At 36.7% G+C, this 17,838-nt stretch overlaps 1 protein-coding gene across 1 annotated transcript in view; it reads left to right on the top strand.

The window, feature by feature from the left end:
• GLIPR1L2 (GLIPR1 like 2) overlaps positions 1-17,838 on the top strand; it is a gene marked incomplete at its 3' end in the record, with an annotated part of 44,563 nt that overhangs the window by 1,616 nt on the left and 25,109 nt on the right. The window contains exons 2-3 of the mRNA XM_004700781.1: positions 8,151-8,396; positions 11,579-11,682. Of these exons, the coding sequence (XP_004700838.1) occupies positions 8,151-8,396; positions 11,579-11,682 (350 nt within the window). The remainder of the gene's footprint in view (positions 1-8,150; positions 8,397-11,578; positions 11,683-17,838) is intronic.

The raw sequence follows: 17,838 nt of genomic DNA, 5'->3' as shown, positions 1-17,838 counted from the left end.
TTCTTGGGTCTTCCTTATTCAGTGTCTGACTTTCACATGCATATGAGACAATAGAAAATACCATGGATTGGGTCAGACACACCTTAGACCTCAAAGTAACATCCTATTCTTCAATACTCTAAAGAGCTCTTGTGCAGCAGATTTACAACTCTTCTTTTGATCTCTTGACTGTTGCCTCCATGAGCATTGATTGTGGATCCAAGCAAGACAAAACCTTTGACAATTTCATCCTTTTCCCATTTACCATGATTGATAATATATATTGATCCAGTTGTGAGGATTTTGGTCTTTAGATTGAGTAGTAATCTACATTGAAGGGTGCAATCCTTGATCTTCATCAGCAAGTGCTTCAATTCCCCCTTGCTTTCAAGCAAGCAAGAGTATGTCACCTTCATGTTGAGTGTTGTTAATAAGCCTTATTCCAATCCTGATGCCACATTCTTTTCATAAAAGCCAGCTCAGTATACAGATTGAATAAGTATGCTGAGAAGATAACCCTATGAGACCTCTTTCCTGTTTTTAAACCATGCAGGATTCTCCTGTTTTGTTAACACAAATGCCTCTTGATCCGTGTACAAGCTCCTCATAAGCACAATCAGATGTTCAGGAATTCCTGTTCTTCTCAATGTCATCCATAATTTGTTATGGTCCACATCGTCATATACTTTGGCATGGTCAAGAAAGCACAAGCAAGCATCTTTCTGGTTTTCTGGGTTTTGATCCAAGATCCATCTGACATCAGCAATGGCATTCCTTGTGTCATAGCCTCCTCTGAATCTTGCCTGAACCTCCGGCAATTCCGCCATTGTACTCAGATATTGCCAGATAGTGATGGCCTAATGTACAGAAGCAGAACCTTGTTGGAAACAGTGCCAGAGGATGGGCCCGTGGGTTGGTTGGCACTCAGAATGTGACCGGGGAGAAGCTGCTTTCTCAGAGTGGAGTCAACCACAGTGACAGGCATGGCGTAACGTGTGTGGGAGAAGAGCCTCCAGGGTCTTCATCTGCTGGTGGGAAATGACTCAAGGTAAGGAGAAACAGCTGCAAAAATCTACTTATGATCAGAACTTGGAATGTGGGAAATATGAATCTAGAAGTCATTAAAAGAGAAATGAGAATCATAAATCCTAGGTATTAGTGAGCTGAAATGGACTGGTATTGGCCATTTTAAATCAGAAGATCATACAATTTACTCTGCAGGGAATAACATAATCAAGAGGAGTGGTGTGGCATTCCTTGTCAAAGAGGACATTGCAAAATCAGTCACGAAGTCCACTGCTCTCTGATAGGATTATATCTATTTGCCTTCAAGGAAATTCAATCAATACAACTATTATTCAAATTTATGTATCAACCACAAAAACCAGTGATGAAGAAATTGAAGAAGTTTACTAAAGTCTTCAGTCAGAAATTGATTAAACATGCAATCAGAATGCGTGGATAAATATTGGTGATTGGAATTCAATGGTGGGAAACAAAGTAGGAGGAACAGAACTTGTAAAATATGGTATTGGTGATAAAAACAAAGCTAGAGAGCCCAGGCTAGAATTTTTCAAGAGCAACAAATTTTTCCAGCAACACTAAAAGTGACTGGACACGCAGAATTCTCCATGGAAGTCAAATTGACTATCTGTGGCAAGAGAAGATGGAGCAGCTCAATATCAATAGCTAAAACCAGGCCAGGGACTGACTTTGGAACAAACCACCAATTGCTCATATATAACTTCAGGTTAAAGCAGGAGAAAATAAAAACAAGTTCATGAAAGCCAAAATATGGCCTTGAGATCCCACCTGAATATCAAGAACATCTCAAGAGCAGATTTGGTGCATTGAGCCTTAGTTACAGAAAACCTGATGAGCTATGGGAAAGCATCAAGAACATGATTCATGAAGAAAGTAAAAGGTCATTAAAAAGGCAGAAGGTAAGAAAAGATAGAAGTGGATGTCAGAAGAGACCCTGCAACTTGCTCTTAACCTTAGAGTAGCTAAATCAAACAGAGGAAATAATGCAGTCAAATAAATGAATAGAAAATTTCAAAGGATGGCTTGAAAAGACAAAGTAAAATATTATAATGAAATGTGCAAAGACATAGAAAGAGAAAAACAAAAGGGAAGAATACACTCAACATATCTTACATCGAAAGAACTCAAAATTTTCAAGAATCAGGTTAAATATTGAAGGATTCTATGGGCAAATATTGAATGATACAGGAAATATCAGAAGAAGATGGAAAGAATATAGTCACTGTACCAGAAAGAACCAGTTAACAGTCCATCATTTCAGGAGGTAGCATATGGGCAAGAGCTAATAGTGGGAAAGAAGTTCAAGCTGCAATGAAAGCATTAGCCACAAAAACAAGCCTCCAGGAATTGATGGCATACCAATTGACTGTTTTAACAGGGTGATGAAACACTGGAAGCACGTACTAGTCTATGCCAAGGAATTTGGAAGACACATGCTTGGCCAACTGACTGGAAGAGATCCATATACATATCCATACCAGAGAAAGGTGTCCCAACATAATGCCCAAATTGTAGGCAGGGCATTATCATTGATATCACATGTAAGTAGAATTTTGCTGAAGACCATCCAATAATGGTTGCAACAGTACTTTGACAGGGAGTTGCCAAAGGTTCAGGCAGTGTTCAGAAGAGGAGCTAGAGCAAGGGATGTCATTGCTGATGTCAGATGGATTTTGGATCAAAGAACACCTGAACACCTGAACGATGTTTACTTGTGTTTTACTGACAATGCCAAGATATTTGACTATGTGACCCATAAAAAACTATGGGTAACCTTGAGAAGAATGGGAATTCCAGAACACTTCACTATGCTCACGAGGAACTTGTATGTGGATCAACAAGCAGTTGTGTGAACAGAACAAAGGGATAGTTTAAAATAATAGTTTAAATCAGCAAAGTTTAAAATCAGGAAAGGTATCAGGGTCGTCTTCTTACCATACGTATTCAGACTGTATGCTGAGCAAATCATCAGAGAAGGTGGATTATAGGAAGAAGCGTGTGGCATCAGGATTGGAGGAAGGCTTATTAACAACCTGCAATATGCAGATGACGCAACCTTGCTGAAAGCAAGGAGGCATTGAAGCCTTTGCTGATGAACATAAAGGATTACAGCCCCCGGTATATAATGTATATACTGACCAAAATCCTTCTGTTGCATAGGGCTTAGTTTTTTTCAGTTAAATAAGTTTTGTAAGATACAAATAAATGCATTTCATTGACAGTAACAAAATTCTCAAAACATTGTTTTCCTTTACTTGAAGAATTTAAAATTCATTCAAAATATTCCTTTGGTATATAGCAATATGCTTTATGTTTCATATTAAAATGTGGTTTTATGTTGGCAGGTGTCCCCCACAGCCAAATATTCATTAAAAATTAAGCAAAGGGGATTTTTCACTCCTTTCTCTTTAATGGAAGTAAATCCATATTGCAAGAATGGTGTGACATATTTTCTTTTTTGTCAATTTAAGTGTACTACAACCTTGTAGTGAAGACCGTCACATTGTATTCAGTATTTTGATCTCTTCTGTTTAAATATAGCCAGTTATTCATAACCAAAAAAATTTTTGTCCTAAAATGCAAATACTACTAATAGTGACTTAAATTAATATTAACATTAGTATATGAAATTACATTAATTTGTTTTTCTTTTTTTTATGTTTTTCATTTTTAAAAATTGATGTTTATACTTACATACAGCAGTAATGGTGGAGAAACACTAGTAAAGAAGGTTTGCCTTTATTTTCTATAAATAAATATTATGTTTCTGTAAAAGGAGATAACAATTTTTAAAATCAGGCACTTTAACACAATACAAACCAACGACAAAAACTTTCATACTTACATGCTGACCAAAAATAGTAGGAAAATATTAGAGTCTATGCTGTTATTAAATGCTATCAAGTGGGTTCCAGCTCATAGTGAACACTGCCCAGTCCTGCACCATTCTCACAATTTTTCTTTCTTTTTGTTTGTTTTTAATCTATTGCCAAAAGTTTTCTTACGCTGAACTCATTGTTGCAGCCACTCTCTCGATCCATCTTGTGTGGAGTCGGCCTCTCTTTCCCTGTCTCTGCTAATCATGAGGTCCTGGTCTAGGGACTTGTCTCTGCAGAGAACATCTTCAAGGTCCATGAGACAAAGTCTCGCCATCCTAGCTTCTAGGGAGCATTCTGGCTGTTCTTCCGAGACAGATTTGTTTGTTCTTTTGCAGCGCGTGTACTTTCAATATTCTTCACCAGCAGCATAATTCAAATGCAGCAATTCTTCGATCTTCCTTCACTCAGTGTCCAACTTTCACATGCATATGAGATGACTAAATATCATGGATTTGGTGAGACACACCCCAGTCCTCTAAGTAACATCCATGTTTTTGACTGCTTTAAAGAGATATTATACAGTGGCTTTACCCAATGCAATGTGTCATTTGCTCTCTTGATTGTTTCTTCCTTGAACATTCTATTGGGTATTCTATTATGATGATGATGAAATTCTTGACAAATTCAATCCCTTTCCTTATTTTTCATGATGTTAATGATTGATCTAGTTGTGGGGATTTGGATTTTCTTTACATTGAATTGTAATCCATACTAAAAGTTTTCATCCTCGATCTTTCTCAGCGAGTGCTTCAAGTCCTCCTCACTTTCAGCAAGCAAGGTATGTCATCTGCATATCACAGGTTGCTAATAGGCCTTCCTCCAATCCTGATGACACATTGTTCTTTATATAATCCAGCTTTTCTGATAATCTGTTCAGCATACAGATTGAATAAGTATGGTGAGGGGAGATAACCCAGATACACTCCTTTCCTGACTTTAAACCATGCAGTCTTCCCTTGTTCTATTAGGGCAACTGCCTCTTGATCCAGGTTCTACATGAACACAGTCAAGTGTTCAGGAATTCCCTTTCTTCTCAAGGCTGTCCATACTTTGTTATGGTCCACACAGTGGACTGTTTCTGCATAGACAATAAAACAAGGTAACATCTTTCTGATATTCTCTGCTTTCAGCCTAGATCCATCTGCCATCAGCAATGATATCCTTTGCCCCACAGCTTCCTCTGAATCTGGTCTGAATCTGTGGCACTTCCTGTCAGTGTACTGCTGCAACCATTGTTGGATGATCTTCAGCAAAATTTTACTCACATGACATTGTTCTCAAATTTGCATATTCTGTTGGGTCACCTTCCTTTGGAGTGGACACAAATATCTCTTCCAGTTGGTTGGCCAAGAATTTCTTGACACAGATCAGTGTTTCCTAAAGTGGGCGTTTATGTCCCCTGTGGGATACTGAAATGATTCAGCGCTGCTTCAGCAATAGATACCGACATTTTATCCTGGATTATGGGCTATAGTACAAAAATTTTAAATTGCCAGACAGTTAAATAATTTAAACAATTTAATTTATCAAACAAGTAAATTAAATTGTGGCAGTCATTTTTTTCCTTTTTTCTGAAAAGTGGGCCATAACCAAGTACATTGGGGAACCCATGCCAGATGAATGAGTGCTTCATTTTTCTTTAACCCCTAACATTTTAATTGATATTTCACCAATTTTCTCTTGCTGTCAAACTTTTTCCTTTAGTACCACCAGTTACTGAAATGGTTAATTCCCAACCAATTATTTTGTTGCCATGACTTTATGTATTCTTTACATTTTTTAATGCTTTCTAGATAATTCAATATTTCGCTTCTAGAATCCTTCAAGATTTCAACTTGAGACATGGAAATTTTTTTAAATTTCAACTTGAGAAATGCAAAGTGCTGCCTTCCCCTTTGATTCTCTAAAGTGTGCATTTCATTATAATCCTACATCTTGTGCTGCTCTTTGAAATGTTCTGTTCAGTTCTTTTATGGCACCATTTCTTCCATCCATATATAGATAGACATCCTTTAAGTTCAAAAGCAAGTTTCAGAGTCTCTTTCGAGATTTATTTTGGCTTTTCTTCCTGCCTTCCCCAAATTTATCCTTAAGTATTTAATTTATGGTTACTTGAAAGTTTAGCCTTTGTCTTCTAATATGATTCCATCCAAGCTTGAATAAAGAAATGTGGAACTATCATACTTTCTTTTCATATAGTCCTGGGGATACAAGAAAGGAACATGCATATAAATTTGAAGTTGAGAGTTAGATTTTCTTCGTTTAAATCCAGATTCCACAGCTTACTGACTGTGGCACCTTACGTCAAGCTGTAATATGCTCTCTGTTTTTATTATTCCTCTGTAAGTCAGAAATAACAACAATAATACATAACTACATACACCATATGGTTATTGTCAGTATCAAATGAGATAATATATTGTAAAATGTTTAGAATACTGGCAAGTGCATGGAAAATACTTGGTATAAAAATCATACGCAAAGTAAGTAAATAGAAGGATGATCATCAGAGACTTGTTGGCAAAACGTGCAACGAGCTAAAGGACACGGCAGTGTAATAACTAGATTTGTTACCGGCTATCGATATTTTGGAGTACTTGCAAAGTTTATTTAAAAAACAATAACAGCAACAACTCAGGTAAATCTAGTACTGATATGGAGAAGTCTCTGTAAAACACTAAGCGGCAGGTCAATAATACGGTGTAAGTACATGAGTGCAATAAGGAAAAACATCCCACAGAGTCTACTAGACCCATCAAACTTAGATTTAATTATGCGTGTATGTGTGTGTATAAAGAAATATAGAGAAAAAAGGAATTATAGAGAGAAATGTATCCATAGGGAATTTTTAAAAACAATAGCTACTTTTCTGAAAGGAAGTATGAAGTATTATAAATAACATCTGATTTCTTTAAATAATTTGAATATTTATGTATAATTATTTAAAAGACAAAGGAATCAGTAATACTTTTCAAAATAATTCAATATTTATTGTAACATATATACTTAGTAAAAGAGCCCCGGTGTAGTGGATTAGAAGGTGGCTGGATAGCACAAAGTCGGCAGTTTGAACCCACCAGCCCCTCCCAGGGAGAAAGAGGAGACTGGCTGCTCCCAGAAAGAATGGTGGCCTCAGAACCCGCGGATCTGTACCCTGTGCTATTGCCTTTCTATGGGGCAGCATCTAGTTGAAGGCAGTGAAGGAGTGAGTGAATGACGCACTTAGTAAGAGTCTCTGGAGGCTTAGTAAGAGTGCATATTGGTCCGACAACTGTTTTGCAGATTTTACTATGTGTATTGTTTCGATTTTGCCCATGACAGTGAACTCAATGAGCTGCCACAGGATGATGAAAGTATAGTGTTCTGAATATGTCTACATAACTAACCAGGGAACAGCATCTCTGATATTTTCTCACATTTCTAGAAATTTTTTGGGGGGGCGGGGGGCATTAACACAGATATTTTTAATTTGAAAATTATTAAATAAAAATTTGATTTCAAAGTGCAATTTTATTCATCAGATCAGAGTTGCAAATGAAGATCTATTTCCATTGAATCAGTTCTTTCTCAAAGAGCCCTTATAGAAGAGAGTATCTTTGTATCAAAGGCTTTCCCACACTGGAATATTTAAGGAAGCTCACAACCAAATCTTTCTCCTGTGGAGGGCAGGGGGAGTTCTAACTGCTGACCTGCTGATTAGCAACGCTTAACCATTGTGCCAGTTTTTATATGTGCCCATTTTATAGCATTCATCAAAAGTTATCATGTGTTTTTAATGTGTATGATTTCACAAGTTTATCTCTTTACCATAATCTCCTTAAGCATAAAATATATGCCTGATTTCTCATTATAGTCCTCAGAATATAATATTTTACATATAATTGGTGCTAAATAAATGATTCTTACACTAGTAATATTTTAAATTATTGTATGACTACATAAAAATTCACTGGATTGAAATAGGTATCAAGAATTCTGGGTAGATTGATTATAAGAGTTTTATAATTAGTTGTATCATCTAACTTTCATATATTTAATTATATTTTCATGGTTCTGTCTCAGAAAAATGATTGTTTATGATTATATACAAAATTTCCCCCCAGAAGAATTGTACAAATAAAATCCGTAAGTACAAAATTAAAGTTTAATTTTTCTGAAATCTATGAAACCTCAAAGAAAATAATTTAGAGCACGAAAATCATGATTATTATTATCTTGTTCTCTTTGCTTTTTGAATTTTTTTTTCAGACATGGGATGTTGCATTGTCACGGACTGCTAGAGCTTGGGGGAAAAAATGCTTATTTAAGACTAACAGTTATTTAGACGAACTAAATATGGTGCATCCTAAATATAATGGTATTGGTGAAAATATCTGGGTTGGCCCTGAAAATGAATTTACTGCAAGTATTGCTATCCGAAATTGGCATGCAGAGAAAGACAATTATGATTATGAAAATGGGAATTGTACTTCTGAATGTTCTCATTATTTGCAGGTATCTAATTTTTATATTGTTGTTAATTCAATAGATCCTCTAATTGCTTTTGTCCAATTATAATTGATTACATTTTGAATATAATAAACTTAATTGGTAAACATTTAATTCTAATAGAAGCAAATATAATCACTCAGAGTTTCAAAATGCCTATAATTCCATTTATCATATTAGTCATGTTAGTAAAACATTATTTTAATTATTGTAAACAAAATCTTCACATCTGAAATGCTGGTGGTTCACTGATTAAAACACTGGCCTGTTAACCAAAAGGTTGCGATTTAAACCCACAAGCCATTGCTGGGTTACGATATGACAGCAAGTGTGCTTTTGTAAAGATCTATGAGCCCTGGGAGCCCTGGGAGGCTGCTTTACTGAGTCATTATCAGAGCCATATGAGGCAGAACTGACTCAAGGCAGTGGGATATTTTAAAATTTCCTTACCCAAAGATGAAAATCACTTTTCTAGAAAATAATTCACTCTGGAAAAGAAAGCAAGAACCTAGCAAATAAAATTATTTTAAAATTATTAGATTAATATGTGTACTCTTATTTAGCTCATCTACTGATTAAGTTTATGTCTGCTTCATGCTCTACCAATTCACCCTCCAGAAATAGTGGACCACTTGTCACTTCCTACACATCCCTTTATTATTTCGCATACCACATTGTTTACTAATCATCTATATATATATGATACTACATTGGGGAAGCAATCTTGTCATCTTTACCATATGTTCTGAACACAACATGACACTTTTAGGTCTTCAATAAATGTTTGTAGCAGAGATGAAGAAATTATTGTATGAACTTGCGAGTTTATTTATGAGGTGTCCATTTTTTCAAGCATAGGCGTGGGTATTATGATTTATGCAGAACTTAAAATCTTGGAATTTGTATATGTTGAATTCATTTCTTTTCTCTTTAAATGAATCATATTTCAATTTGAACAACCAATCTTGTGCTGGTCTTTCCTCTTCTGAAAAGTTGGCATGGTCTTACACAGCTTCATTCATAGCTGAACTCCTCAGCAGGACCTCGAAATGTTCAGTAAAATGAAAAACATCGACTCTTACCATCCTCCATTGTATATTTGACTTCTGCTCAGTTTTAGCAACCTAGATGTTCCTATTTCCAGAACAAAATTGAGTCAAAATGTATTGCTGGTAAAGTTCCATTTTGTAAAAATGTATTTCAAATAAAATATCCGAACATATCTCTGTCATCAGTGGATCGCCACAGACAATTTCTCTCGGAAGCACACTTGTCTTGGTCTCATTAGAATGCCACCCCTAACCCCCCACCAAAAAAAAAAAATGCAGCCAAAGGAGAGGCTTCCAAGGGCATCTCTTGAGCTAGTTAAATTCAGGAAATCAAGGCCAACTCAAAAGGATATATCAGCTATTTCTGGGATCCCAAAGGGATATAATCTTGATAGCTTTTCCTGAAGGAAATACAATGAAATTTAAAGAAAATTGAAAACTTCATAGCGAAGAAAAGACCAAGAAATTTGCATAGAGGATTATTTTTTCAACACAACAATGTATCTTCTCATTTTTTGAAGGTTACAACAGTCGTCCTAAAGAATTTCCTTGAGAAACCTTAGGCCATTCACCCTACAGACCTGATGATGGCCCTTCAGAATTCTTATGCTTCCCAAATGGCAAAGGACATTGAAAAAGAACATGATTAGAGCCCTCCAAGGATGCCAAAATTGTAATTTTGACATGCTGTAAATTGAAGAGCACAGAAATACTCAGGGAAGGGTTAGAGAGATGGAAATAGAACCTTCAGAAGTACATAGGCTTATATAGAGAAAATATCGAGAAACAATAACATTTAAATACTTTTATTTAATAAAGGTTTCTATGATTTTATAACCATACTTTTTGACTTACCACTTCAACTCCACTTGACTTACTCTTGTAGTTGACCACTTGACTCCACTTCGACTCTTACTCGATTTCATTTCAAAACCCACTTTAAAAACCCCTAAGACTAAGTATTGAAGAAGAAATTAGAAACGGCTTCTTTATCTCTTCCAGGGATTAATTTTTTAAAAAAGACTTTGGAAAGTATTAGAATGATTAAAAGCATCCAGAGAATTGCTGGATTGTCTTTAATTATTCCCACATTTCATTCCATTCAAGGCCTGTGTTTTCTTTTTAAAAAATAAATAAATAACAAAGCCAGACTCTCTTTATATTTTACATTGAAAATTTTTCAACAAAATTAGTGAGAAATGCTAGGAATATTCACTTATTTTCTATGCTTGTATCTGTAAGGCTTAATAGAGTCTGCTGGGGACCAAAATTGCTCCAGGCTTGCCCTTGAGCCCACCCTGTAAAGTCCTTCCCCAGGGCTGACCCTGTAACAAGTTCTGCATAAGCAGGAAAGAATGTGCCTTTGTCAGAAACCAGGGAACCAAGGATAGTGACGACCAAGAAGGAATCAAAGACCATGAACCATGACGACCAAAAATGTCTATCTGGAGCGTTGTGACACCCATGGATCAAGAAGACCGCAACTGTATTTTCCTCCCCAGTCCTCATTTCTGTACAGGATATAAAGGCACTAGTCCCTGAGCTCAGCACGGATGCATGTTCCAGTCTCAGCCGGGGGATGCACTGTTCTGCCTCAGTCCGTCTGTACCCAGGCGAGAACTAAACTTTGATAAACTTTGCTGCTTGCCACCCACCTGGCCTTGTGACTGAATTGAGTCTCTTCTCTTGACCTTCCAGTATCTTCTTTTCCTTCTCTGCTTTCACTCTTACTTTTTCTCCCTTCTCTGCACAGCTTCTATTCTTCCAAAACTTTGTCTGCCCTTCCTTTTCCCTTTGCCTACGTAGAACTTTCAGATTCCACCAGAGGCTAAAAATGGACTCAACGGGTTTATCTTCTCTGGGCTCGAAGCATTATTCTAGACCAGTATTTCTCAAACTGTTTTTCCAAGAACAGTGTTGTTAGCCTCTATTAGTATTACCCTAAATGGAGGTTTAGAAATGCTGATCTAAGTCTAGTATAATTCTCTACCTTTATCTAAATGAAAAATAGTTCATATTCCTTGAATCCTTTGGTTAATGTTTATATGTGAATGGAATCCAGTATTTGAACCATTTATAGTAACGATATTTGATTAATAATGTGTTGTTTAGAATTATATATATATTTTTTAATTTTAGCTTGTTTGGAATAACTCTTATAAAGTTGGTTGTGCTGTTACTCCATGCTCCAGAATTGGACATATTAAACATGCAGCAATTTTCATATGCAACTATGCACCAGGGTAAGTTCATTTTGCAATTTTCATATGCAACTATGCACCAGGGTAAGTTCATTTTAATTAACAAAATAATATTTAAAAAATTGAAAAGTTTTAAGGCTTTTCTAACATCCATTGTTTTTCTTGTATTTGTGAACAATAATAGAATTAAATATTAGTCAAATACATTATTAATAAAATATTAAAGAATTCCTAATAACTTAAAAATTCTACAATATAATAAGCCACAGCTTAGACATATTGATATTAGTTATGGAACAGCCTAGTAATATTTTCTCTAGATAAATCTTAAACAGTGCTATTTAACAACAGCTATCCTAATTAGCATAAGTCTTATGTAATTGGCCAAATTAGTCTATTTTCATATTTATAAGGTATTTGCAATGAAGAAGTCATTGGTGTTGCAAATTGTATTTTGCAATCTCCAACTTTGTTTCTATCAGCAAGGCCATATTTTCCAATTCCTGATCCTTTCTTTCCATTTCCAGCTTTGGCATTCTAATCATCAGCAATTGTCAGTACATAAACGTTTGCATATATGATCAATTTCAGATTGGAGACATTTGCAGAATGCTCCAGTTTCTACTTTGCTAGCTCTGGTGGCTGGTGTTTACATTTGAATAGTAGTTATATTAACCAGACTTCCTTATGTGGGAACAGATATACTATCACAGACAGCATTGTTCTTTAAGATGCTGTTGTCGGGTCCTGTTGACACGGCTCTGACTCAGGTCCTGCCCCACAATCATAATCTATTCTCGCAGCCAATTCAGCTCATCAGTGGGCTTCCTCTTTTTCCCTTCTCCTCTACCAAGTATGATGTTCTTCAAGACACATCTTGATATTTTCTTTCTAATGATAAATGTGACATCATTCCTTCTGAATTTCTCATTACCAGGATAGTAAACCAAATAATTTTCTGACTCAAAGGGGCCAATATCAGTCTATTTCAGCTCACTAAGCCCTAAGATATGGAACTGTATGCTTTCTTTCAAATTTTGAATAACTTCCAATTTTCCTAAATTTATACTTTGTATATTCTGTGTTCTAATTATTAATTTTCAATCATGCCCCACCAGCAAATGAAGGTTTCAATAGCTGTACTCATTTGCCACATAAAGTTTGATTTCACTTCAAAGAGGAAGCTTTTCCTCGGGCTTATTTTGAGAACCTCCTAACCGAAGGGACTCATCTTCTGACTCTATATCTGACAGTGTTCCACTGCTGTCTGCAGAGTTCTCAGGGCTAATCCCACAGACATCCCACTCCTTCCTCCCAAGTTTTTCTTAGTCTACAAACTTTCCTGAAGCCTATTCACCATGGGTAGCTCTGCTGGTGTTTGAAATATTGGTGGCATATACTATGGACCTAACCGGATGGAATACACAATAATCAAATAGACACATCTGTAGGGAAGAGACAATAGAGAAGCTCCATATCATCTGCCAAAATAAGGTGAAGGGTAACTGTGGAACATATCAGCTGTGATAGTTAGGTCAACTAGTTGTGTCAACTTGGCTGGATCAGAATTCTTGCTGGTTTGGCAGTTAAGCCCTAGGTGGCCTAACATATTGTGATCAACTCTATAATGGGATCCACTGTGAGCAGCCCATAAGTTGTTAGACAATTAGGATAGAATGCAACACCCTTACTGAGGTCACAACCCTGATGCAATTGAAATGACCCTGGGAGCCATGAAACCTGCTACCTGGCCTGCCAGCCTGCAGTTCATTTGCCTCTCCAGTCATAAGCCTTCCCTGCTGTCCTTAGATTCATCTCCACTTGCAGTCATCAGCTTGTGGGCTACCTGTTGACCTTTAGTTAATCAGCTCACAAAGCCACATAAGTCAGAAGCCTCCAGTTTAACATCTGATACATGGACTTGGAAATTGCCAACGCTGGCCCAATTCTACAACTTTGTGATTCATTTTCTTTTTTTTTTTTAAGTTTAAAAAAACTATTTTTTTAAATCATTTTATTGGGGCTCATACAACTCTTATCACAATCCATACATACATCCATTGTGTCAAACACATTTGTACATTTGTTGCCATCATCATTCTCAAAACATTTGCTTTCTGCTTGAGCCCTTGGTATCAGCTCCTCAATTTTACCCTCCCTCCCGGCTCTCCCCTCCCTTGTGAACCCTTGATAATTTAGAAATTATTATTATTTTGTTATATCTTACACTCTCCGACATCTCCCTTTACCCACTTTTCTGTTGTCCACCTCCCAGGGAGAAGGTTATATGTAGATTCTTTTAATCAGTTTCCACCCCATCCTCCCACCACCCTCCCGGTATCGCCACTCTCACCACTGGTCCTGAAGGGATCATCTGTCCTGGGTTCCCTGTGTTTCCAGTTCCTTTGTAGAAATTTTTCTATAGATAGATAGGGCTAGAGATGATAGAGATCATTGTTTTTTTTCTTTTCCAAAGAACCCAACTTAACACACTGTCAATTGCTCATATGTAAGTTTATTTCAGTGAATGGTGGCAAAAAAGCTATTTTAGTAATAAATTTTTTCTTAGACATGTTTGCATGCCTTCAAACAAAAAAGTCCAATCAGATCAGGGTCCAATTGCAGAAGTCATTTCTTTTAGAAAAAATAATATAAGACTAGTCTCAAGATGATGGCTGTTAGTTTCCCAAATGCCCCTGTTTTAAAAAATTCTATACTGTTCCCTTAATCCTGATACTGATCACCACTCCTCCCCTTACTATGTTCCCTCAAGTCCCAGGGATCTGCAACTGCCTGCAATGGCCACACAGAACTCTGAACATGGAGTACGATGGCTCATGTAGTTGTGGTGCTAGTAAATGCAAAAGCTCCAAAGTTCCGACACACTCATCCGTAAGCCTGCAGTTGCTGGTGAAATCCGGTGATAGGGCACACACAGTCTCAAGAACTAGAGGGCAAGGAAAGAGAAAGGCAAACCACATCCAAGGAAGGGCCAACGACGGACTCACATCATCTTACTTTCCAATGTTATTTGAGTCTAAGAAACAAAAAGAAATCTGAAGAGACAAGATCATGGTTGCATGGTGAGTGGACTAAGGTTTCCCACACAAATTCTTGTAGGACAGCCCTTACTGTCTTCAAAAAATAAGTACATTATCATGTTGGAAAACATTCCTCAGTACAACTTGGCTGACTTTTCCTCACCAATGTGTTTTCCAATTTTCTTAAAATGGATAAATCCCAGGATCATCTTCCAGGAAATCTATCCAAATTACTTCTAATTCTAGGATAAAGTCACATAAATTTCTGATCTGACCTCACTGTCTAGAATGGAACAGACCCAGAAGATCTTAGGTACCATGGTTTTGATTGGACCTTTTTTGAAGGCACCCCAACGAAACTAAGACAAGCATGTTGCTTAGAGAGCTCGTCTGCAGCTACTCACAGATCACAGCGATGTTGGGGGGAGGGGCATATACATAGATATGTAAATATAAGTGTGTGTATGAATGTTTGTGTATGAATTGTTTAATAAAAAACAATTTGTAAAATATAACCCAATTCACCATAAGAGGGGGATGAAAAAGGTGATGAGGTCCAGTGTACACTGGCCCCCGTAGCATAATAGACAGTTCTACTCCCATAAGGAGCTCTAGATCGGTGGAGAGTTGCCGAAGTTCCTTCCAGCTCATGGGGACTCCATGTGTGCACAGCCGAATTGCTCCACAGTGTTTTCAAGGTTGTGACCTTCTGAAAATAGATTGCCATATCTGTCTTTTGAGGGGCGAATACAATTTGTTTGGAATAAATCCATGGATTTATGAACTGGAACTCTATTAACAATACTTTTCAATTTACCTTTGCGTATCAGCTTTGTTCAGTTTGCTAGTTTTTTCATACTGCTGTATCAGAAATGCCACAAATAGGTAGCTTTAAAGGACAGAAATTTATTTTCTCAAAGTTTAGGAGGTGCCACAGCTATCAGGGTCTGGGGCCGGCCAGCTCCTTCCCTGTGGGTATCCTGTACCATCTTTGGTTGCTGGGTTATCTTCATATAGCATGACTCTTACCTAGTTTGTGCATGCTATCTCAATCTATTCTACTGTCTTTTTACCTCAAAGTGTATTAGATCTAGGACACACTCAACAGTGATCATTACCCCATTAACATAATAAAGAAAGTCTGATTCCTAACCAGGGAGTGCATCCACGGATCTGGTGGTGGTGGTGGTGTGTATCGTAGAAGCAATTCTGAATCGAAACACTGCATGTCAGTGTAGAGATGCCTCTTAGGATTTCCCACACTGCAGTTTTTATAGGAGCAAATACATCTTTTCTCTGTGGAGCTGCTGGTGGGTTCAAACCATCCACCTTAGTGTAGCAGCTGAGCTCATAGCCGCTGTACCACCAGGCCTCCTTCCTCAATGATGTGAGGGGTTGGAATTAAAAACACTTTGTGTGTGTGTGTGTGGGGGGGGGCACACAATCAGTAACGAACATGAAGGCCACTTTTATTGACTACCCCTTGTAGTTTGCATTTTAATTGAGTCAGTCATATATATGTATAGAAACATATATATGGAATTGTAAAATTTCAGAAATGGAAGAAGACTTAGAAGCCTTCTAATCTGTTTTGTGAGAACTAGGCAAATGGGTAGGAAATTGGACTCTGAGTAGATGTGGAGACTTAAAATAGTTTTTCTAAAATATTTTATCCAGATTTTACCAGCGGTGGGCCAGTAATATACTCAAATTACTTTGCTAGTATGGAAAGGGACATTTCTCTGAAGACATTTGTTTTCTGGAAAGTTTTCTTGAACTATAACTTTAAATATTTTTGCTACTCTGATTTGGAAAATATTTGCTATAAATACTATTTTGTACAATTGTTTAATTTTATCTCTAAGCTCTGTTAATTTTATCTTAATGACTGTAATCTTTCTCGATCCTGTCTTCATGACACTTACCATATTTTCCTTAATATGCTCCTCATTGTGATGGCTTTATTCTCACTTCTGCTTAAGTCTCGGCTGTTCACATTTGATCTTTGTGACTGGTGCGCTTGCTCCATGAAGATGGAGTTCTCCCTAAATTGTTTCTTTGCTTTATGCCGACTTTTTGGTAGTAATTCTTCATCGGTCATTTTATATGCATACCTCTTTCCTTATTTCTTCATGTATTTTAAAAAATGTTTTTCTGCTAGTTTTTTTTCATTTTGTTTTTGTTTTACTCTTTAAACAACATTAACCTTCCTAGATCAGCTAGTTGTATGATGTTCAAATCCGAGAAGAGCAAAGACAATAAATCCATGGCAACAGATTTTTTTTTCCCTATGTTACAGGATTCTGTGTCTGAATTATTTCTCATGCCCTAGATCTCATCTGACAACAAAGATCATATGTTTTTGTGCCTTTGACGGACTGTTTCCTGCTCCTCGGACTTCCCTGAGTGATTCCTTATTCAGCCTCCTCCGTCTGCTCCATTCAGGACCAAATCAATTCCTTAATGCCTTCACAGTTATCTTGATCCTCAAGTATAATTATTGCTTAAATACACATATATATTAGTTTACGTTGGTAAGGTATGTCATCTATTTTGGAGATGTCATCTAATAACGTTTTCTAATATCTGCAGCATGGAATGTATTTTTTTCACTCTATTTTCATATTCCTGTTTATCTTTCCTGCATGTGGCAATACTTCATTCTCTGTTGTGGTTAGGAGTTCTATATGTCCACAGAATCATCAAAGCTAGGGTTTGTGCTTGTTTTTCTTTTTTTTTTTTAATATAAAATATCATGTGATTTATTATCTTTAAAAAACATCATTTTATTGGGAATCGTACAGCTCTTATCACAATCTGTACACACATCCATTGTGTCAAGCACATTTGTACATTTGTTGCCATCATCATTTTCATAACATTTTCTTACTATTTGAGCCCTTGGTATCAGCTCATTTTTTCCCTCCCTCCCTTTCCTCTCTCACTCCTTCATGAACTCTTGATAATTTATAAAGTATTATTATTTTTCCACATCTTGAACTGTCTCCCTTTAACCCCTTATTGTCCATCCCCCTCGGTGGGGGTTATAGATAGGCTTCTGTTTTTCTTTGCATTTGAGGGATTTCTAAAAGGAAAGGGGAGAAAGTGCTGATTTTAGTTTGTTGGATTATCAAAACCTAAAATTTAATTAAATCCC

Source organism: Echinops telfairi, unplaced genomic scaffold, assembly GCF_000313985.2.
Source record: "Echinops telfairi isolate 266 unplaced genomic scaffold, ASM31398v2 ScPeMD7_2;HRSCAF=8, whole genome shotgun sequence".
In the NCBI taxonomy this organism is placed as follows: Eukaryota; Metazoa; Chordata; class Mammalia; order Afrosoricida; family Tenrecidae; genus Echinops; species Echinops telfairi.
Note: the sequence above shows the minus strand (reverse complement) of the source record. Positions and strands in the feature narration are given on the sequence as shown.